General features: G+C 51.5%; 3 protein-coding genes across 3 annotated transcripts in view; 1 reads left to right on the plus strand and 2 right to left on the minus strand.

Annotated features, from left to right (window-relative positions):
- The window catches only part of LOC138358731 (uncharacterized), a 30,373-nt gene extending 27,539 nt beyond the window's left edge, over positions 1-2,834 (minus strand). The window contains exon 1 of the mRNA XM_069316896.1: positions 2,802-2,834. Coding sequence (XP_069172997.1) covers positions 2,802-2,834 — 33 coding nt within the window. The remainder of the gene's footprint in view (positions 1-2,801) is intronic.
- A 7-nt stretch (positions 2,835-2,841) lies between these two features.
- On the plus strand, positions 2,842-9,070 carry LOC138358732 (glycine and tyrosine-rich protein-like). Its single transcript, XM_069316897.1, has 2 exons — positions 2,842-3,352; positions 8,997-9,070. The coding sequence occupies exons 1-2, from the start codon at positions 2,842-2,844 to the stop codon at positions 9,068-9,070; spliced, it is 585 nt and encodes a 194-aa protein (XP_069172998.1).
- An 11,641-nt stretch (positions 9,071-20,711) lies between these two features.
- LOC123746660 (PE-PGRS family protein PE_PGRS26-like) lies at positions 20,712-21,548 on the minus strand. The gene has a single exon (XM_045728326.1). The coding sequence runs from the start codon at positions 21,546-21,548 to the stop codon at positions 20,712-20,714; it is 837 nt and encodes a 278-aa protein (XP_045584282.1).
- Between the last annotated feature and the right edge of the window lie 1,328 nt (positions 21,549-22,876).

The raw sequence follows: 22,876 nt of genomic DNA on the forward strand, positions 1-22,876 counted from the left end.
AGCTGTCAGCCACACAGCCTCCCAGAGCCCTGGCAGCTGTCAGCCACACAGAGCCCTGGCAGCTGTCAGCCACACAGAGCCCTGGCAGCTGTCAGCCACACAGAGCCCTGGCAGCTGTCAGCCACACAGAGCCCTGGCAGCTGTCAGCCACACAGAGCCCTGGCAGCTGTCAGCCACACAGAGCCCTGGCAGCTGTCAGCCACACAGAGCCCAGGCAGCTGTCAGCCACACAGAGCCCTGGCAGCTGTCAGCCACACAGAGCCCTGGCAGCTGTCAGCCACACAGAGCCCTGGCAGCTGTCAGCCACACAGAACCCTGGCAGCTTTCAGCCACACAGAGCCCTGGCAGCTGTCAGCCACACAGAGCCCTGGCAGCTGTCAGCCACACAGAGCCCAGGCAGCTGTCAGCCACACAGAGCCCTGGCAGCTGTCAGTCATACAGCTTCCCAGAGCCCTGGCAGCTGTCAGCCACACAGCTTCCCAGAGCCCTGGCAGCTGTCAGTCACACAGCCTCCCAGAGCCCTGGCAGCTGTCAGCCACACAGGCAGTTACGCATGTTCGGCCTGACAGCTATAACAACCGTCACTCACTGTCAGGAAGCACAAATGGTAGATGCAAACACTCAATATTTTCATGTATACGAGCAATGATTAGTTGTTTGACTTCAAAATTACAATGCAATTGTTGGAATTATTGTCGGCAGATGGTAGTACTGTAAGGTAATACTGGCTGGGTTGTTGTGGTGGTAGAGTGGTGGTTGTGTAGACTCACCTAGTTGTGCTAGCGGGGGTTGAGCTCTGGCTCTTTGGTCCCGCCTCTCAACTGTCAATCAACAGGTGTACAGGTTCCTGAGCCTACTGGGCTCTATCATATCTACACTTGAAACTGTGTATGGAGTCAGCCTCCACCACATCACTGCCTAATGCATTCCACCTGTTAACTACTCTGACACTGAAAAAGTTCTTTCTAATGTCTCTGTGGCTCATTTGGGTACTCAGTTTCCATCTGTGTCCCCTTGTTCGTGTTCCACCCGTGTTAAATAGTTTGTTTTTGTCCACCCTGTCAATTCCTCTGAGAATTTTGTAAGTAGTGATCATGTCTCCCCTTACTCTTCTGTCTTCCAGTGTCGTAAGGTGCATTTCCCGCAGCCTTTCCTCGTAACTCATGCCTCTGAGAGATCAATAGTGATCAATAGATCTACCATTGTCTGAGACTTAATGAGTCAGGTCTAAGAATATCTTGAAGCAAATGTCAGGAGGGATAAGATGTGGAGGAGTGCAGCCTTCCTCTCGTGAGTGTGTGTGTACTCACTTAGTTACTCACCTAATGTGCTTGTATCAGTTGGTCTTCAGGGGGCCAGATTCACGAAGCAGTTACGCAAGTACTTACGAACGTGTACATCTTTCCTCAATCTTTGACGGCTTTGGTTACATTTATTAAACAGTTTACAAGCATGAAAACTTGCCAATCAACTGTTGTTATTGTTATAAACAGCCTCCTGGTGCTTCCGAGCTCATTAACTGTTTAATAATTGTAAACAAAGCCGCCAAAGATTGAGGAAAGATGTACAGGTTCGTAAGTACTTGCGTAACTGCTTCGTGAATCTGGCCACAAGTTCTTTGACCCCACTTTTCAACTTTCAATTAATTGGTGTAGAGGTTCCCCAAGCGTATTGGTCTGTTATGTCTACATTTGGAGGTGTGTGTGTGTGTGTGTGTGTGTGTGTGTGTGTGTGTGTGTGTGTGTGTGTGTGTGTGTGTGTGTGTGTGTGTGTGTGTGTGTGTGTGTGTGTGTGCCTCCACCAGTTCGGTGGCTAATGTATCTGCGTGTTCACTACTCTGACACTAACAGTGTTTACAGTGTCTTTGTGGCCCAATTACGTATTTAGTTTTCACCTGTATCTGTTTGTTCGTGCACCAATCATGCCTCTGTGTTGCTGTCTGTCACGTCAGCTCCTGCTTAGAATTTTAGATGTGGTAATCATGTCTCTCCTGAATCGTATCTCTCTCACTGATGTGAAGTTTAATTTCCTTTGACTTTTCTGATAGCTCATACTTCCCATTTGAGGGACTTTGGTGGTCTACCTAAACGCTCTTCTTCACTATCCTGTACATGGCCTGGACGGTAGAGCGACGGTCTCGCTTCATGCAGGTCGGCGTTCAATCCCCGAGTGCTGTGTACTGTGTCTTTTATTCCTGGCCCTCTTTGGCACTAATTCCTGGCTGTGCTTTACATCTCTGTTGGTGTTGTTCAGGTGATCTTCCCAGGCTGTGGTGAACATGTGAATTGCTTCCATACATCATGGACTAAACTACGGGTCATTCATTGTAATCATCTTGCACCATGACAAGGAACTTTCATTGTTTTCCCTGAGTGTGTGAGGGAGTGCACCTTGTCTGTGCTGGCCCCTCTCAGGTCTGTGGCCGGCTCTCTTCCTCATACACGCTTCCTAATTTCCTCATAATTTCCTCATTGGTGTGTCAGCCTCGAAGCCCCCAGTGTGTGTGTGTGTGTGTGTGTGTTGTGTGTGTGTGTGTGTGTGTGTGTGTGTGTGTGTGTGTGTGTGTGTGTGTGTGCGTGTGGGGTCATAACACACTACGAGTCGTTCCATCTGACTTATTCAGCCTCCTCAAAGGTCACCGGCTGCTACGTCCAAGAGTGAAGGTGTTTTGTGGGTCGCGTCTCCCCCTCACGCACTCACCTTAAGGGTGAGTGTGTTGGGACACACTTGAAACCCTCACATGAGATGCACTCACAAGACCAGTGCTTCACTCTTTATGTTGCTGTGTCTTACGCACATACGACAACTGAACGCTTCACTGGGGTGCCCGTCATCTTAAGTATGTTCGACACCCTAGGTGCACCAGACACCCTAGGTGTACCAGACACCCTAGGTGCACTAGACACCCTAGGTGTACCAGACACCTTAGGTGCACCAGACACCCTAGGTGTACCAGACACCCTAGGTGTACCAGACACCCTAGGTGTACCAGACACCCTAGGTGTACCAGACACCTCAGGTGTACCAGACACCCTAGGTGCACCAGACACCCTAGGTGCACCAGACACCCTAGGTGTACCAGACACCCTAGGTGTACCAGACACCCTAGGTGTACCAGACACCTTAGGTGCACCAGACATCCTAGTTGTCCCAGACACCCTAGGTGTACCAGACACCCTAGGTGTACCAGACACCCTAGGTGTACCCGACACCCTAGGTGTACCAGACACCCTAGGTGTACCCGACACCCTAGGTGTACCCGACACCCTAGGTGTACCCGACACCCTAGGTGTACCCAACACCCTAGGTGTACCCGACACCCTAGGTGCACTCCCAGAACCCCATGAACCAGGTAAGGCACCACACTTACCTTACACTCAGTCGACTTCTCGGGGGACTGTGGAAGAGAAACAGGTGTTACACACGAGACTTACACAGGATCACAGGTGTGGTATGGTAGAGTGAGGGAGCCATGGCAGGTGTGGGACGGTTGTGTATGTGCCATGGCAGGTGTGGGATGGTAGAGTACAGGAGCCATGGCAGGTGTGGCACAGTAGTGCATGTGCCATGACAAGTGTGGGATGGTAGAGTACAGGAGCCATGTCAGGTGTTGCACAGCAGTGCATGTGCCATGACAGGTGTGGGACGGTAGAGAGAGGGAGCCATGGCAGGTGTGGGATGGTAGAGTGAGGGAGCCATGGCAGGTGTGGGATGGTAGAGTGAGGGAGCCATGGCAGGTGTGGTATGGTAGAGTGAGGGAGCCATGGCAGGTGTGGTATGGTAGAGTGAGGGAGCCATGGCAGGTGTGGGATGGTAGAGTGAGGGAGCCATGAAAGGTGTGGGATGGTAGAGTGAGGGAGCCATGACAGATGTGGGATTTTAGAGTGAGGGAGCCATGGCAGGTGTGGGATGGTAGAGTGAGGGAGCCATGGCAGGTGTGGGATGGTAGAGTGAGGGAGCCATGGCAGATATGGGATGGTAGTGCATGTGCCATGACAGGTGTGGGATGGTAGTGAGGGAGCCATGGCAGGTATGGGATGATAGTGCATGTGCCATGACAGGTGTGGGATGGTAGAGTGAGGGAGCCATGAAAGGTGTGTTATGGTAGAGTGCGTGAGCCATGACAGGTGTGGGACGGTAGAGTGCGTGAGCCATGACAGGTGTGTGACGGTAGAGTGCATGAACCATGACAGGTGTGGGGGCAGTAGAGTGCGTGAGCCATGACAGGTGTGGGGGCAGTAGAGTGCGTGAGCCATGAAAGGTGTGGGGGCAGTAGAGTGCGTGAGCCATGACAGGTGTGGGACGGTAGAGTGAGGGAGCCATGGCAGGTGTGGTATGGTAGAGTGAGGGAGCCATGGCAGGTGTGGTATGGTAGAGTGAGGGAGCCATGGCAGGTGTGGGATGGTAGAGTGAGGGAGCCATGACAGGTGTGGGATGGTAGAGTGAGGGAGCCATGACAGATGTGGGATTTTAGAGTGAGGGAGCCATGGCAGGTGTGGGATGGTAGAGTGAGGGAGCCATGGCAGGTGTGGGATGGTAGAGTGAGGGAGCCATGGCAGATATGGGATGGTAGTGCATGTGCCATGACAGGTGTGGGATGGCAGTGAGGGAGCCATGGCAGGTATGGGATAATAGTGCATGTGCCATGACAGGTGTGGGATGGTAGAGTGAGGGAGCCATGACAGGTGTGTGACGGTAGAGTGCGTGAGCCATGACAGGTGTGGGACGGTAGAGTGCGTGAGCCATGACAGGTGTGTGACGGTAGAGTGCATGAACCATGACAGGTGTGGGGGGCAGTAGAGTGCGTGAGCCATGACAGGTGTGGGGGCAGTAGAGTGCGTGAGCCATGAAAGGTGTGGGGGCAGTAGAGTGCGTGAGCCATGACAGGTGTGGGGGCAGTAGAGTGCGTGAGCCATGAAAGGTGTGGGGGCAGTAGAGTGCGTGAGCCATGACAGGTGTGGGGGCAGTAGAGTGCGTGAGCCATGACAGGTGTGGGGGCAGTAGAGTGCGTGAGCCATGACAGGTGTGGGACGGTAGAGTGAGGGAGCCATGACAGGTGTGGGACGGTAGAGAGAGGAAGCCATGACAGGTGTGGGGGCAGAAGAGTGCGTGAGCCATGACAGGTGTGGGACGGTAGAGAGAGGAAGCCATGACAGGTGTGGGGGCAGTAGAGTGCGTGAGCCATGACAGGTGTGGGACCACAAACAACACTCACCTGCAGGAGACGCGGGAGGAGCCACTGTGGGAGTGGGCGCGGTGGTGGGAGACAGGTGTGAGGTGCTCCAGCAGGCTTGTAGTGGCCCGCCGGCGCCCCAGGCCGCCCACACCTGCGCCCACACTCCCAGACCTGACACTCTTGAAGCTCATGCCGTGCAGGTGGGTGACAGGTGAGTGACAGGCGGGTGACAGGTGGGTGAGAGGTGGTTGACAGGTGTCTCTCCCACCCAGCTGGGCGGCGCTTCCATCTTCTGTCTAAATACTGTCCACCTCACCGACAACCCTGTCACTGTCAGTCAGACTGTCAGCGGCTATCCTGAGGCTGTCAGCGATTATCCTGAGGCTGTCAGCGGCTATCCTGAAGCTGTCAGCGGCTCCATGATCACAAACATTAGCCCACGTGACTTTGTTTACAACTGTTAGTCCACGTGGCTTTGTTTACAACTGTTAGTCCACGTGGCTTTGTTTACAACTGTTAGTCCACGTGTCTTTGTTTACAACTGTTAGTCCACGTGTCTTTGTTTACAACTGTTAGTCCACGTGGCTTTGTTTACAACTGTTAGTCCACGTGGCTTTGTTTACAACTGTTAGTCCACGTGGCTTTGTTTACAACTGTTAGTCCACGTGGCTTTGTTTACAACTGTTAGTCCACGTGGCTTTGTTTACAACTGTTAGTCCACGTGGCTTTGTTTACAACTGTTAGTCCACGTGGCTTTGTTTACAACTGTTAGTCCACGTGGCTTTGTTTACAACTGAAACACGAATACATAAACATAATACACTCTAGCGTGTATATTTTGAACCATTATCAATATACGTATGTATGCTCTTTATCTCCTCTCTCTCTGTGTTCTCTTTTAGCGGTTATTTATACATACATACATGTATGTATACGGTATACATTCCCCTCACCCCTCACGACTCCTCACCAGTCGTTCAGGAGAGAGGTCGGAAGAGGTTGGGTTGTGTGGTGACGATACTGCCTCACTCTGCAAGGGAAAAAAAAGTTGTATAAGCAATACTGGAAGAGTCTTTGATTTGGTTATGCCAGCTCCCTCACCAGTCAGGGGGTGACTGACTATGTCAGCTCCCTCACCAGTCAGGGGGTGACTGACTATGTCAGCTCCCTCACCATTCAGGGGGTGACTGACTATGTCAGCTCCCTCACCAGTCAGGGGGTGACTGACTATGTCAGCTCCCTCACCAGTCAGGGGGTGACTGACTATGTCAGCTCCCTCACCAGTCAGGGGGTGACTGACTATGTCAGCTCCCTCACCAGTCAGGGGGTGACTGACTATGTCAGCTCCCTCACCAGTCAGGGGGTGACTGACTATGTCAGCTCCCTCACCAGTCAGGGTGTGACTGACTATGTCAGCTCCCTCACCAGTCAGGGGGTGACTGACTATGTCAGCTCCCTCACCAGTCAGGGGGTGACTGACTATGTCAGCTCCCTCACCAGTCAGGGGGTGACTGACTATGTCAGCTCCCTCACCAGTCAGGGGGTGACTGACTATGTCAGCTCCCTCACCAGTCAGGGGGTGACTGACTATGTCAGCTCCCTCACCAGTCAGGGGGTGACTGACTATGTCAGCTCCCTCACCAGTCAGGGGGTGACTGACTATGTCAGCTCCCTCACCAGTCAGGGGGTGACTGACTATGTCAGCTCCCTCACCAGTCAGGGGGTGACTGACTATGTCAGCTCCCTCACCAGTCAGGGGGTGACTGACTATGTCAGCTCCCTCACCAGTCAGGGGGTGACTGACTATGTCAGCTCCCTCACCAGTCAGGGGGTGACTGACTATGTCAGCTCCCTCACCAGTCAGGGGGTGACTGACTATGTCAGCTCCCTCACCAGTCAGGGGGTGACTGACTATGTCAGCTCCCTCACCAGTCAGGGGGTGACTGACTATGTCAGCTCCCTCACCAGTCAGGGGGTGACTGACTATGTCAGCTCCCTCACCAGTCAGGGGGTGACGACTGCTACTCTGAGAATTAGGATCATTAGCTTTGTCCGGCCATCATTGTATATTGAGCGAGTTATAATGGCCAGTTGAATGTGTGTGTACTCACCTAGTTGTGTTTGCGGGGGTTGAGCTCTGGCTCTTTGGTCCCGCCTCTCAACTGTCAATCAACTGGTGTACAGGTTCCTGAGCCTATTGGGCTCTATCATATCTACACTTGAAACTGTGTATGGAGTCAGCCTCCACCACATCCCTGCCTAATGCATTCCATTTGTCAACCACTCTGACACTGAAAAAGTTCTTTCTAATATCTCTGTGGCTCATTTGGGCACTCAGTTTCCACCTGTGTCCCCTAGTGCGTGTGCCCCTTGTGTTAAATAGCCTGTCTTTATCTACCCTATCAATTCCCTTCAGAATCTTGAATGGGGTGATCATGTCCCCCCTAACTCTTCTGTCTTCCAGCGAAGTGAGGTTTAATTCCCGTAGTCTCTCCTCGTAGCTCATACCTCTCAGCTCGGGTACTAGTCTGGTGGCAAACCTTTGAACCTTTTCCAGTTTAGTCTTATCCTTGACTAGATATGGACTCCATGCTGGGGCTGCATACGCCAGGATTGGTCTGACATATGTGGTATACAAAGTTCTGAAAGATTCCTTACACAAGTTTCTAAAAACTATGTGTGTGTGTGTGTATTCACCTAGTTGTACTCACCTAGTTGTGCTTGCGGGGGTTGAGCTTTGCTCTTTCCGCCCGCCTCTCAACTGTCAATCAACTGTATACTAACTACTATTTTTTTTAACACCACACACACTCCCCAGGAAGCAGCCCGTGACAGCTGACTAACTCCCAGGTACCTATTTACTGCTAGGTAACAGGGGCATTCAGGGTGAAAGAAACTTTGCCCATTTGCTTCTGCCTGGTGCGTGAATCGAACCCGCGCCACAGAATTACGAGTCCTGCGCCCTATCCACCAGGCTTCCAGCCCCCCCCCCCCTGTATGTGTGTGTGTGTGTGTGTGTGTGTGTGTGTGTGTGTGTGTGTGTGTGTGTGTGTGTGTGTGTGTGTGTGTGTGTGTGTGTGTGGGTGTGGGTGTGTGTGTGGGGTGGGTGTGTGTGGGTGTGGGTGTGTGTGTGTGTGTGTGTGTGTGGGGTGGGTGTGTGTGGGTTTGTGTGTGTGTGTGGGTTTGTGTGTGTGTGTGTGTGGGTTTGTGTGTGTGTGTGTGTGTGTGTGTGTGTGTGTGTGTGTGTGTGTGTGTGTGTGTGTGTGTGTGTGTGTGTGTGTGTGTGTGTGTGTGTGTGTGTGTGTGTTGGTCGCTGGCTCCCACACAGTTCACTGTCTCAAACGACCAGACCATTCTTGTTCCGACAGAAACAAGCCCTTGCTGACCATTCCTGGTGGACTGCCGACCCCAGTCCTACGGACCTCTCACATAACCTCTCATGATAGAAAATCGTATAGTAAGAAGAAGACTACGCCTGTTTAGTGCGACCACAGCCGTCCACCGGGGGTCAGAAAATGGGGTCAGGTGTGCTCAACAGATGGCGTTAATATCGTCCCAGTTGGTGACCCACACAGGTGTCCCCTGGCACTCAGGAGTGTCCCCTGGCACTCAGGGCTGCCTAGTTCAGGCGCTGGGAGATCACTCAGATCCCAGATCACCTGAACAGGTGTTCCTCAATGTCAATCAAATTTACATTATTTATACAAATTAAAAACATTCACCTGAACATTATTGTGTTTGATTAAAGTAATTAAAGTAATCAGATTAATATATATTGATTAAAAGACTGTGTATATGCTTAATAAATTAAGTTTTCTAGAACAGCTTGAAGTTCTTCATAAACCGAGTCAGTTGAATCATGACTCGGATGAACACGGTGACCACAAGCTGTGAACGTGATGAACACGGTCAAGGGGTCGTGTTCACCAGCTAGGCTCAGCTACCCAGCTAGGCTCACCTACCCAGCTAGCTCAGCTACCCAGCTAGGCTCAGTTACCCAGCTAGGCTCAGCTACCCAGCTAGGCTCAGCTACCCAGCTAGGCTCAGCTACTCAGCTAGGCTCAGCTACCCAGCTAGGCTCAGGTACCCAGCTAGGCTCAGCTACTCAGCTAGGCTCACCTACCCAGCTAGGCTCAGCTACCCAGCTAGGCTCAGCTACCCAGCTAGGCTCAGCTACTCAGCTAGGCTCAGCTACCCAGCTAGGCTCAGGTACCCAGCTAGGCTCAGCTACTCAGCTAGGCTCAGCTACCCAGCTAGGCTCAGCTACCCAGCTAGGCTCAGCTACCCAGCTAGGCTCACCTACCCAGCTAGGCTCACCTACGCAGCTAGGCTCACCTACCCAGCTAGGCTCACCTACCCAGCTAGGCTCACCTACACAGCTAGGCTCAGCTACCCAGCTAGGCTCAGCTACCAGCTAGGCTCAGCTACCCAGCTAGGCTCAGCTACCCAGCTAGGCTCAGCTACCCAGCTAGGCTCACCTATCCATCTAGGCTCAGCTACGCAGCTAGGCTCAGCTACCCAGCTAGGCTCCTCTTGAATGTGCTAAGAATTTTTGCACAATGAATTAATTAATGCATTCAAGGAGAAGTGTAAGCTAGGGTGATAACAGTTGGTGTAAGCTAGGGTGATAACAGCTGGTGTAAGCTAGGGTGATAACAGCTGGTGTAAGCTAGGGTGATAACAGTTGGTGTAAGCTAGGATGATAACTGCTGGTGTAAGCTAGGGTGATAACAGCTGGTGTAAGCTAGGGTGATAACAGCTGGTGTAAGCTAGGGTGATAACAGTTGGTGTAAGCTAGGATGATAACTGCTGGTGTAAGCTAGGATGATAACAGTTGGTGTAAGCTAGGATGATAACTGCTGGTGTAAGCTAGGGTGATAACAGTTGGTGTAAGCTAGGGTGATAACAGCTGGTGTAAGCTAGGGTGATAACAGCTGGTGTAAGCTAGACTGATAACAGTTGGTGTAAGCTAGGGTGATAACACCTGGTGTAAGCTAGGGTGATAACAGCTGGTGTAAGCTAGGGTGATAACAGTTGGTGTAAGCTAGGGTGATAACAGCTGGTGTAAGCTAGACTGATAACAGCTGGTGTAAGCTAGGGTGATAACAGTTGGTGTAAGCTAGGGTGATAACAGTTGGTGTAAGCTAGACTGATAACAGCTGGTGTAAGCTAGGGTGATAACAGCTGGTGTAAGCTAGACTGATAACAGCTGGTGTAAGCTAGGGTGATAACAGCTGGTGTAAGCTAGACTGATAACAGCTGGTGTAAGCTAGACTGAAAACAGCTGGTGTAAGCTAGGGTGATAACAGCTGGTATAAGCTAGGGTGATAACAGCTGGTGTAAGCTAGACTGATAACAGCTGGTGTAAGCTAGGGTGATAACAGCTGGTATAAGCTACGGTGATAACAGCTGGTGTAAGCTAGGGTGATAACAGCTGGTATAAGCTAGACTGATAACAGCTGGTGTAAGCTAGACTGATAACAGCTGGTGTAAGCTAAGGTGATAACAGCTGGTATAAGCTACGGTGATAACACCTGGTGTAAACTAGACTGATAACAGCTGGTGTAAGCTAGGGTGATAACAGCTGGTGTAAGCTAGACTGATAACAGCTGGTGTAAGCTAGGGTGATAACAGCTGGTATAAGCTACGGTGATAACAGCTGGTGTAAACTAGACTGATAACAGCTGGTGTAAGCTAGGGTGATAACAGCTGGTATAAGCTAGACTGATAACAGCTGGTGTAAGCTAGACTGATAACAGCTGGTGTAAGCTAGGGTGATAACAGCTGGTATAAGCTACGGTGATAACAGCTGGTGTAAGCTAGACTGATAACTTACAAGGTTAAAGAGCTGTTAAACATATAGTTTAGGAATTTATTGAACAATCAACCACGTAAAGTGATTGTTGTGCTTTAAGAATATAGACGATATGTCTAATCTTTACAAACTTTGTAAAATCTCTTTATGTATGTACCTTACCTAAATAAAAATTATTATTATTATTATTATTATAATCTTTCGTACATAAATGAGGGGGCGCTGGTGGCTAAGTGGATAGCACGCTGTCACGTAATCCTGCGGACTGGGGTTCGATTCCCGGCGCCGGCGGAAACAAATGGGTAGAGTTTCTTCCACCCTGATGCCCTCTGTTTCTTCCGCCATCGCCCGGGATCGATCCCCCGGATCACAGGACTACAAATCCCGAGCGCTGTCCACTCAGCTGTCAGGCCATTCTGTTGCCACCCACAAGTGAAGCAGTGACGGTGACAGGTATGAATTGCTTACAGTTGTGAAGGAGAAATTAAACAAGTCTCCGTCTAAGACCATTTTCATTTATCAACAAGTTTGTCAAAGAAAACTTGGCCAGCCTGAGACCACAGACTCTCCTAGATATCTGAAGGTTGGATTGGAAACTTACGTTGATGTTCGTGAATCCTCTTGATAATATACATATATATATGTATTTTTTCCTTGTGATTTGAGATTCGAGGGATGGTTATTTGACCTGATGGTTTGCTTGGGAATCTGATGGTATGTTATGGCATATTATGATATCTAAATTGTGTTTAAATATGATATGTGTGTACCTTAGTGTACTCACCTATTAGTGCTTCCGGGGGTTGAGCTCTGGGTCTTTGGTCCCGCCTCTCAACTGTCAACCAACTGGTGTACAGATTCCTGAGCCTATTGGGCTCTATCATATCTACACTTGAAACTGTGTATGGAGTCAGCCTCCACCACATCACTGCCTAATGCATTCCATTTACTAACTACTCTGACACTGAAAAAATTCTTTCTAACGTCTCTGTGGCTCATCTGGGTACTAAGTTTCCACCTGTGTCCCCCTTGTTCGTGTCCCACCCGTGCTGAAGAGTTTGTCTTTCTCTACCCTGTCAATTCCCCTGAGAATTTTGTAGGTGGTTATCATGTCTCCCCTGACTCTTCTGTTTTCCAGGGATGTGAGGTTCAGCTCCTTTAGCCTTTCCTCGTAGCTCAATCCTCTCAGTTCCGGGACGAGCCTGGTGGCATTCCGCTGAATCTTCTCTAACTTTGTCTTGTGTTTAAGTAGGTATGGAATCCAGGCTGGAGCTGCATACTTCAGGTTTGGTCTGACATAAGTGGTATACAGGGTCCTGAACGATTCCTTACACAAGTTTCTAAAGGCAGTTCTTATATTGGCCAGTCTAGCATATGCCGGTGATGATATCCTCTTGATGTGTGTGGGAGAGTGTGTGTAGGAGAGTGTGTGGGAGAGTGTGTGGGAGAGTGTGTGGGAGAGTGTGTGTGGGAGAGTGTGTAGGAGAGTGTGTGGGAGAGTGTGTGTGGGAGAGTGTGTGTGGGAGTGTGTGTGGGAGAGTGTGTGTGGGAGAGTGTGTGTGGGAGTGTGTGTGTGGGAGAGTGTGTGTGGGAGAGTGTGTGTGGGGGAGTGTGTGTGGGAGAGTGTGTGGGAGAGTGTGTGTGGGAGAGTGTGTGGGAGAGTGTGTGGGAGAGTGTGTGGGAGAGTGTGTGGGAGAGTGTGTGGGAGAGTGTGTGGGAGAGTGTGTGGGAGTGTGTGGGAGAGTGTGTGGGAGAGTGTGTGGGAGAGTGTGTGGGAGAGTGTGTGGGAGAGTGTGTGGGAGAGTGTGTGTGGGAGAGTATGTGGGAGAGTGTGTGGGAGAGTGTGTGGGAGAGTGTGTGGGAGAGTGTGTGGGAGAGTGTGTGGGAGAGTGTCCATCACCCACATGCATCACGGGTTAATTACCTCAACTATAGTATGGGTTTCCGCCATGTCGCCCCAATCGCTTCCAGCTCTTGATTCCTGCAATTTGGGTGAGATTGCCTGGCCGGAGATCTTGCAAGATGTTCAACACTCTCCGGCAGCCAGATCACTCCGCCAGATGCCTCGCAAGATGCTGTGGACTCGAAAGCATGAGTGCCAAGCCGGAGGCACCTATAATGCCGTGAACTCTCCTGGAGCTTGCTGTTCAGAGTACAGTTAAATTCAACTTGATAGGTTGCAAGTAATTACCTAAGTGTAGTTACCTAAGTGTAGTTACAGGATGAGAGCTACGCTCGTGGTGTCCCGTCTTCCCAGCACTCTTTGTCATATAACGCTTTGAAACTACTGACGGTCTTGGCCTCCACCACCTTCTCCCCTAACTTGTTCCAACCGTCTACCACTCTGTTTGCGAAAGTGAATTTTCTTATATTTCTTCGGCATCTGTGTTTAGCTAGTTTAAATCTATGACCTCTTGTTCTTAAAGTTCCAGGTCTCAGGAAATCTTCCCTATCGATTTTATCAATTTCTGTTACTATTTTGTATGTAGTGATCATATCACCTCTTTTTCTTCTGTCTTCTAGTTTTGGCATATTTAATGCCTCTAACCTCTCCTCGTAGCTCTTGCCCTTCAGTTCTGGGAGCCACTTAGTAGCATGTCTTTGCACCTTTTCCAGTTTGTTGATGTGCTTCTTAAAATATGGGCACCACACAACAGCTGCATATTCTAGCTTTGGCCTAACAAAAGTCATGAACAATTTCTTTAGTATATCGCCATCCATGTATTTAAATGCAATTCTGAAGTTAGAAAGCATAGCATAGGCTCCTCGCACAATATTCTTTATGTGGTCCTCAGGTGATAGTTTTCTATCTAGAACCACTCCTAGATCTCTTTCTTTATCAGAATTCTTTAAAGATTTCTCACATAATATATAGGTTGTGTGGGGTCTATGTTCTCCTATTCCACATTCCATAACATGACATTTATTAACATTAAATTCCATTTGCCAGGTGGTGCTCCATATACTTATTTTGTCCAGGTCATCTTGAAGGGCATGACAATCATCTAAGTTTCTTATTTTCCCTATTATCTTAGCATAATTTAGCAAAATAACTTAGCATAATATGCACATGTGTTTATGTGTGTGTGTGTGTGTGTGTGTGTGTGTGTGTGTGTGTGTGTGTGTGTGTGTGTGTGTGTGTGTGTGTGTGTGTGTGTGTACTCACCTAGATGTGCTTCCAGGCTGGAGCTAGGCTCCTGGCCCCGCCTTCCGAACGATCGTAGATTAATGCAATGATTCATTTCTCACGCTTTTATCATATTCATATTAACAAAATAGAATGTCATTTATTTCCACAACTTCTACGTCCCACGTGTTCCACGTACTGACAGCTCTGACACTGAAAAAGTTCTTTCTGACGTCTCTGTGGCTGCAGAAATAGAGCGGGAAAAGCAGACAGACTTCTGGAGACAGATAAACGGGAGAAGACAGACGCGAGACGGCAGACAGACGAGAGACGGCAGACAGACGCGAGGCGGCAGACAGACGAGAGACGACAGACAGACATCCATCATATCTGTCACTTGGGCTCCGGCATCACGACGTTAGGAACTCACTGAAAGAATCACTCAGAGCGGACGCCCTCTGCCGCCCTGGAGCGGTTACGAAACTCTACCTCCAGATTCCCCGCCAAAAAATCTGATTTTGATGCGTCCCAAAACGTTCCGGTGATGGTCTGAGCCGTGTGTTGTTCATTGTCATGATGAACGGGTGAACTGTCGCACACAACAGCACACTTAGCGGAGAGGAGAGATGGCGCAACACCCCACTATAACACAGTGTTTCCGAAGAGGCGCGGACCAGTGTGTTGTGGTCCAGCATCTGGTGAAGCGGTCTCTTCGCTCGAGGGGAAACTTGTTTATACTTAAACTTTAAGTCTTGTAGCCATAGTGGTTGTCTAGGAGACATGAGTCGTGCTAGGAGACATGTTTCTCTGGTGACGCCAAGGACCAGACCCTCCAGCTGGTGACACCAAGGACCAGACCCTCCAGCTGGTGACAGGTAGCGAGCGGCTGCTCGCTGGAGCCTGACAGAGTGGCGCAAAAATTCTGTGAAGTCGTGACGGCGGTGCGGGGAAAAATCTTAACTGGCTATGGGATTGACGGTGTGGTGTGGCTGGTGTGTGGTTAACCACACCACCACAGTGAGCCACACCGCCTAGTGTGGCTCCCAGGCACCTACCACACCCAGTCTCCACCACCCGTCGTGTCGTGTGTAAAGCAGGAACTGCAAATTAGACGACCACACTAATGGTGGTGGAGGCGGACCTCTACAACTTTACACTCCGGATTAAACTCTACTTTTCCCCCTCAAGATTTTTCCCTCCACTTTGCTACATATGTGTCGAGTTGAGGGGCGGTCGTGGACACATATTTTATAGACACATTTCCCTGCACGCACCCCCTCTTGCCCCCTCCCTCCCCTCTCTCTCTCTCACATTTTGGAGGACACCTTGATACATTTCCAGAATCACCTGTATATAAAACTAATATTTCGGTTATAATTCAGACTTCTTGCAGGTTAGAGTTCGATCCCTGACGGTTGAAATGGTTGGTCGGACCACACCTGCCTTGACAGGTGGGGTCAGACACGTGTCTCAGCCTCTATCAGGAGTTACCTGGTCCAGATAAACCACAGTAACTGTCTCCTAAGTCATTCCCAGCATCTTTGTGGCTCTCCTTGTCTGCTAGGTATCTTACACTCCCCTAACATATCTCTCCTTCTCTCTGCCTGCCACCAGACTCCCCACCAACACCCCCTACCTGCACCCGCTGGTAATCTTCCCTTGGTAGTGGAGGCTTGACTGCCCGACCGATCAAACTGTACAATTGACTGAACGTTCGATTTCCTTGAGGACGCCAGCACATGTGGGGGACTTCCTGGGTCAGTGGGGGGTGTGGGGGTTGGGGGAGTGGGTGATGGTGGGGGCAGGTGTCAAGGGGGTATGGAGAGCAAGCTAAGCTTACCTGCCAACACCCATATATTGTGACAGCAAGGCGGACAGCCCGCCTATCACGACACACTATTTCACTATATCTGATTACATTATCTCCTACTGATGTTTCTCTCCTTGTATGGGTGTACGTGTGGGAGGTGGTTGGGCATGCGGGAGGAGGGTCAGTACTGTGGGTGCTCACTGTGGGAGGGTCAGCTCCCTCCCACCTGTACTGGGCCGCCGTGGGGGTATATATTACACCTGTATGACACTTGTCTGTCACCTGGGTGACCATTCACTCATGTGTGATGTCAATCAATGGACGCCAGATGTCGCTCACTGCATCAGTGTTATTGCTGGTCCCGCTCCCATGTACTCCCACCTGCCTCAGTGGCCCCCCCTCCCTTGTACTCCCACCTGCCTCAGTGGCCCCACACCCATGTACTCCCACCTGCCTCAGTGGTCCCACACCCATGTACTCCCACCTGCCTCAGTGGCCCCCCTCCCATGTACTCCCATCTGCCTCAGTGGCCACGCTCCCATGTACTCCCACCTGCCTCAGTGGCCCCCCTCCCATGTACTCCCATCTGCCTCAGTGGCCGTGCTCCCATGTACTCCCACCTGCCTCAGTGGCACCCCTCCCATGTACTCCCATCTGCCTCAGTGGTCCCGCTCCCATGTACTCCCACCTGCCTCAGTGGCCCCCCTCCCATGTACTCCCACCTGCCTCAGTGGCACCCCTCCCATGTACTCCCACCTGCCTCAGTGGTCCCGCTCCCATGTACTCCCACCTGCCTCAGTGGTCCCGCTCCCATGTACTCCCACCTGCCTCAGTGGCACCCCTCCCATGTACTCCCATCTGCCTCAGTGGCCCCCTCCCATGTACTCCCATCTGCCTCAGTGGCCCCCTCCCATGTACTCCCATCTGCCTCAGTGGCCCCCTCCCATGTACTCCCATCTGCCTCAGTGGCCCCCCTCCCATGTACTCCCACCTGCCTCAGTGGTCCCGCTCCCATGTACTCCCACCTGCCTCAGTGGTCCCGCTCCCATGTACTCCCAATGGCCTCAGTGGTCCCCGTCCCATGTACTCCCACCTGCCTCAGTGGTCCCCCTCCCATGTACTCCCACCTGCCTCAGTGACCCCGCTCCCATGTACTCCCACCTGCCTCAGTGACCCCCCTCCCATGTACACAGACAAGTAAGTGGGACAGCCATAAACAACTTTAGACAGAACGATGTAAACAGAGGCACGTGCGCCCACGATGTAAACAGAGGCACGTGCGCCCACGATGTAAACAGAGGCACGTGCGCCCACAATGAAAACAGAGGCACGTGCGCCCACAATGTAAACAGAGACACGTGCGCCCACAATGTAAACAGAGGCACGTGCGCCCACAATGTAAACAGAGACACGTGCGCCCACAATGTAAACAGAGACACGTGCGCCCACGATGTAAACAGAGACACGTGCGCCCACGATGTAAACAGAGACACGTGCGCCCACGATGTAAACAGAGACACGTGCGCCCACGATGTAAACAGAGACACGTGCGCCCACGATGTAAACAGAGACACGTGCGCCCACGATGTAAACAGAGACACGTGCGCCCATGAGTGTCCATAAAAATCCGTAAAAAAAATAAAAATCCGTAAAAAAAATTAAAATCCATCAACAAAAAATGGCAAACTCCACAAAAACAAAAAAATCCAAATTCGGCAACAAAGAAATTCGAAATTTTCAAACAAAAAATATCCAAATCTGCCAAAAAATTACGCCCCATGAAAAAAAAAATTAAATAAAAATCCGTCAATATCAAAATTACAATCCGGGACACTTGTAGGATTGTGGGTTGTGAACACTGTGCTACAACACTCTCCCCCTGGACGCTGGGTTGTGAACACCGTGCTACAACACTCACCCCCTCTGGACGCTGGGTTGTGAACACTGTGCTACAACACACACTCCCTCTGGTCGCTGGGTTGTGAACACTGTGCTACAACACACACTCCCTCTGGACGCTGGGTTGTGAACACTGTGCTACAACACTCACTCCCTCTGGACGCTGGGTTGTGAACACTGTGCTACAACACTCACCCCCTCTGGACGCTGAGTTGTGAACACTGTGCTACAACACTCTCCCCCTCTGGACGCTGAGTTGTGAACACTGTGCTACAACACTCACCCCCTCTGGTCGCTGGGTTGTGAACACTGTGCTACAACACTCTCCCCCTCTGGACGCTGAGTTGTGAACACTGTGCTACAACACTCACCCCCTCTGGACGCTGGGTTGTGAACACTGTGCTACAACACTCTCCCCCTCTGGACGCTGAGTTGTGAACACTGTGCTACAACACTCACTCCCTCTGGACGCTGGGTTGTGAACACTGTGCTACAACACTCTCCCCCTCTGGTCGCTGGGTTGTGAACACTGTGCTACAACACTCTCCCCCTCTGGTCGCTGGGTTGTGAACACTGTGCTACAACACACACTCCCTCTGGACGCTGGGTTGTGAACACTGTGCTACAACACTCACCCCCTCTGGACGCTGGGTTGTGAACACTGTGCTACAACACTCACCCCCTCTGGACGCTGGGTTGTGAACACTGTGCTACAACACTCACCCCCTCTGGACGCTGGGTTGTGAACACTGTGCTACAACACTCTCCCCCTCTGGACGCTGGGTTGTGAACACTGTGCTACAACACTCACCCCCTCTGGACGCTGAGTTGTGAACACTGTGCTACAACACTCTCCCCCTCTGGACGCTGAGTTGTGAACACTGTGCTACAACACTCACTCCCTCTGGACGCTGGGTTGTGAACACTACTACAACACTCTCCCCCTCTGGTCGCTGGGTTGTGAACACTACTACAACACTCTCCCCCTCTGGTCGCTGGGTTGTGAACACTGTGCTACAACACTCACTCCCTCTGGACGCTGGGTTGTGAACACTATACTACAACACTCACTCCCTCTGGACGCTGGGTTGTGAACACTGTGCTACAACACTCACCCCCTCTGGACGCTGGGTTGTGAACACTACTACAACACTCTCCCCCTCTGGACGCTGGGTTGTGAACACTGCTACAACACTCACCCCCTCTGGACGCTGGGTTGTGAACACTGTGCTACAACACTCACCCCCTCTGGACGCTGGGTTGTGAACACTGTGCTACAACACACACTCCCTCTGGACGCTGGGTTGTGAACACTGTGCTACAACACACACTCCCTCTGGACGCTGGGTTGTGAACACTACTACAACACTCACTCCCTCTGGACGCTGGGTTGTGAACACACTGAAGCGGGCCGAGCTTCAGCTCTTGGGCCCCATGCCGTTTTAACTCTTGTTTGTCTCATAGAAGAAATGACGTTCGAATTTTTCTTGAACTCTATTTGGTAAAAGTTGACGCATGCGCCTTTATGTCAAGCTTCGACTAGGACGAGGACCTCCGCTCCTCTCACACACCTGTATAACCCTGCTGTGACTGTCACGATAGAGAGGACAGGTGTGGCAGGTGTGACAGTCACATTGGACAGTGATGGACAGTGTAAGCGGACGACAGAGAACGTGAAGGACTGCTCCAATATCACCTTAAAGTAGCCTTGGAGTCTACCGTCAACCCGAGATCTAGTAGCCTTGGAGTCTACCGTCAACCCGAGACCTATGAGAAAGATCTAACAGTATGCCTACTGCTCCTACACCCACCACAGCTCTCTTGACCTATTGCCTGGCTTCTTCCTCTTCAATTCCAACCCTCTTCTTCAATTTAATAAATTTGTATCATCCTCTTCTTCCGTTTCTCCACTATTTCCAATCTTATTTATTTTATCTAATGTCGGCCTCCTTATCGACCCGTGAGAGACAAGGGGCATCAATCATTGCTGTCGGACGCTCGTAAGGAGGTTACCATTTACGGTAGTTCACAGTCGTTGAAGGGAAAGGACCATTACAGCCTGGGGGCGACAGTGGGAGGGGAGCAGCGCCCCCCATTCAGCGGGTATAATGGGTGTTTAAGGGTAGACTTGGTGTGGGAGCGGGTGCAGAAGGCGGTGAAGGGGGCGGTGCCTCTGATATGTGATAGTGTAGTTACCACTTGTAATGACAGCACAACTCTGTAGGACTTTGTGGGATTGCAGGGTTGCAGGGTTGCAGGGTTGCATGGTTGCATGGTTGCAGGGTTGCATGGTTGCATGGTTGCAGGGTTGCAGGGTTGCAGGGTTGCAGAGTTGCAGAGTTGATGGATTGTGTTCGACTATGTAGTGAGTGGAAAAGAGCGATAAACAGACAGAAACAAAGAGACAGAGAAACTGTTGCAACTAGCGAACAGGAAAACCTGACTTATTGACAGACCATTTTGCTACTAGATAGAGATCTCTGATCCAGACTGACAGCCTTCCCAGCCTGAGCCACACAGTGTTTAATCACTCATCAGTAACGATAAATAACACGGTTCCCTACCTCATAGCTACTACCTCCTACTACTGCCTACCCCTCCGGTTCGTAAATTACCTCATCTGCATACCTTTCCAAACGTCTGGTAACTCTTCTGTTTCTAGTGTGGTGAATACTCTAGGAAGGAGCTACAGAGACTGCTCCACCTGCCTCACTCACTCCTACTGTTATCTTATCACTTCATCCGTCTGATATCAGTGGTTCATCTGAGTCTCTGCTCACTTAAGACTCTAAACTTACGGGGCAAATAAGACTCCATCTTGGAAATGTTCTTGAAATTTGATAGAGTCTAGGAGTAAATTTTATTATTCTTGTCTATATCCTTACTATGTGTCCGGACAGGTCCCTGCCTGGCCACCAAGACTGATACACTGGCCAGTGTCCGGACAGTTCCCTGCCTGGCCACCTGCAGTGATATACTGGCCAGTGTCAGGACAGTTCCCTGCCTGGCCACCAACACTGATATACTGGCCAGTGTCCGGACAGTTCCCTGCCTGGCCACCAAGACTGATATACTGGCCAGTGTCCGGACAGTTCCCTGCCTGGCCACCAACACTGATATACTGGCCAGTGTCCGGACAGTTCCCAGCCTGGCCACCAACACTGATATACTGGCCAGTGTCCGGACAGTTCCCTGCCTGGCCACCAAGACTGATATACTGGCCAGTGTCCGGACAGCTCCCTGCCTGGCCACCTGCAGTGATATACTGGCCAGTGTCAGGACAGTTCCCTGCCTGGCCACCAACACTGATATACTGGCCAGTGTCCGGACAGTTCCCTGCCTGGCCACCAAGACTGATATACTGGCCAGTGTCCGGACAGTTCCCTGCCTGGCCACCAACACTGATATACTGGCCAGTGTCCGGACAGCTCCCTGCCTGGCCACCTGCAGTGATATACTGGCCAGTGTCCGGACAGTTCCCTGCCTGGCCACCAACACTGATATACTGGCCAGTGTCCGGACAGTTCCCAGCCTGGCCACCAACACTGATATACTGGCCAGTGTCCGGACAGTTCCCTGCCTGGCCACCTGCAGTGATATACTGGCCAGTGTCAGGACAGTTCCTAGCCTGGACATCCTGCCTTGGTCTCGTCCCTTTACCCAACTTCCAGACCATTGACCAATGAGCATTATTCATCCTGTGGCCACCTCTGGCCTCCATGGCTCCCTCTCCTGGCTGGCCACACTGTGTGTGTAGACTGTCCTGGCTGGCCACACTGTGTGTGTAGACTCTCCTGGCTGGCCACACTGTGTGTAGGCTGTCCTGGCTGGCCACACTGTGTGTGTAGACTGTCCTGGCTGGCCACACTGTGTGTGTAGACTCTCCTGGCTGGCCACACTGTGTGTGTAGACTCTCCTGGCTGACCACACTGTGTGTGTAGACTGTCCTGGCTGGCCACACTGTGTGTAGACTCTCCTGGCTGGCCACACTGTGTGTAGGCTGTCCTGGCTGGCCACACTGTGTGTGTAGACTGTCCTGGCTGGCCACACTGTGTGTGTAGACTCTCCTGGCTGGCCACACTGTGTGTGTAGACTCTCCTGGCTGGCCACACTGTGTGTGTAGACTCTCCTGGCTGGCCACACTGTGTGTGTAGGCTGTCCTGGCTGGCCACACTGTGTGTGTAGACTCTCCTGGCTGGCCACACTGTGTGTGTAGACTCTCCTGGCTGGCCACACTGTGTGTGTAGACTCTCCTGGCTGGCCACACTGTGTGTGTAGACTGTCCTGGCTGGCCACACTGTGTGTGTAGACTGTCCTGGCTGGCCACACTGTGTGTGTAGACTCTCCTGGCTGGCCACACTGTGTGTGTAGACTGTCCTGGCTGGCCACACTGTGTGTGTAGACTCTCCTGGCTGGCCACACTGTGTGTAGGCTGTCCTGGCTGGCCACACTGTGTGTGTAGACTGTCCTGGCTGGCCACACTGTGTGTGTAGACTGTCCTGGCTGGCCACACTGTGTGTGTAGACTCTCCTGGCTGGCCACACTGTGTGTGTAGACTGTCCTGGCTGGCCACACTGTGTGTGTAGACTCTCCTGGCTGGCCACACTGTGTGTGTAGACTCTCCTGGCTGGCCACACTGTGTGTGTAGACTCTCCTGGCTGGCCACACTGTGTGTGTAGACTCTCCTGGCTGGCCACACTGTGTGTGTAGACTCTCCTGGCTGGCCACACTGTGTGTAGACTCTCCTGGCTGGCCACACTGTGTGTGTAGACTGTCCTGGCTGGCCACACTGTGTGTGTAGACTCTCCTGGCTGGCCACACTGTGTGTGTAGACTCTCCTGGCTGGCCACACTGTGTGTGTAGACTCTCCTGGCTGGCCACACTGTGTGTGTAGACTGTCCTGGCTGGCCACACTGTGTGTGTAGACTCTCCTGGCTGGCCACACTGTGTGTGTAGACTCTACTGGCTGGCCACACTGTGTGTGTAGACTGTCCTGGCTGGCCACACTGTGTGTGTAGACTCTCCTGGCTGGCCACACTATGTGTAGGC

The sequence above is a fragment of the Procambarus clarkii genome, chromosome 85, assembly GCF_040958095.1.
Source record: "Procambarus clarkii isolate CNS0578487 chromosome 85, FALCON_Pclarkii_2.0, whole genome shotgun sequence".
Lineage (NCBI taxonomy): Eukaryota > Metazoa > Arthropoda > Malacostraca > Decapoda > Cambaridae > Procambarus > Procambarus clarkii.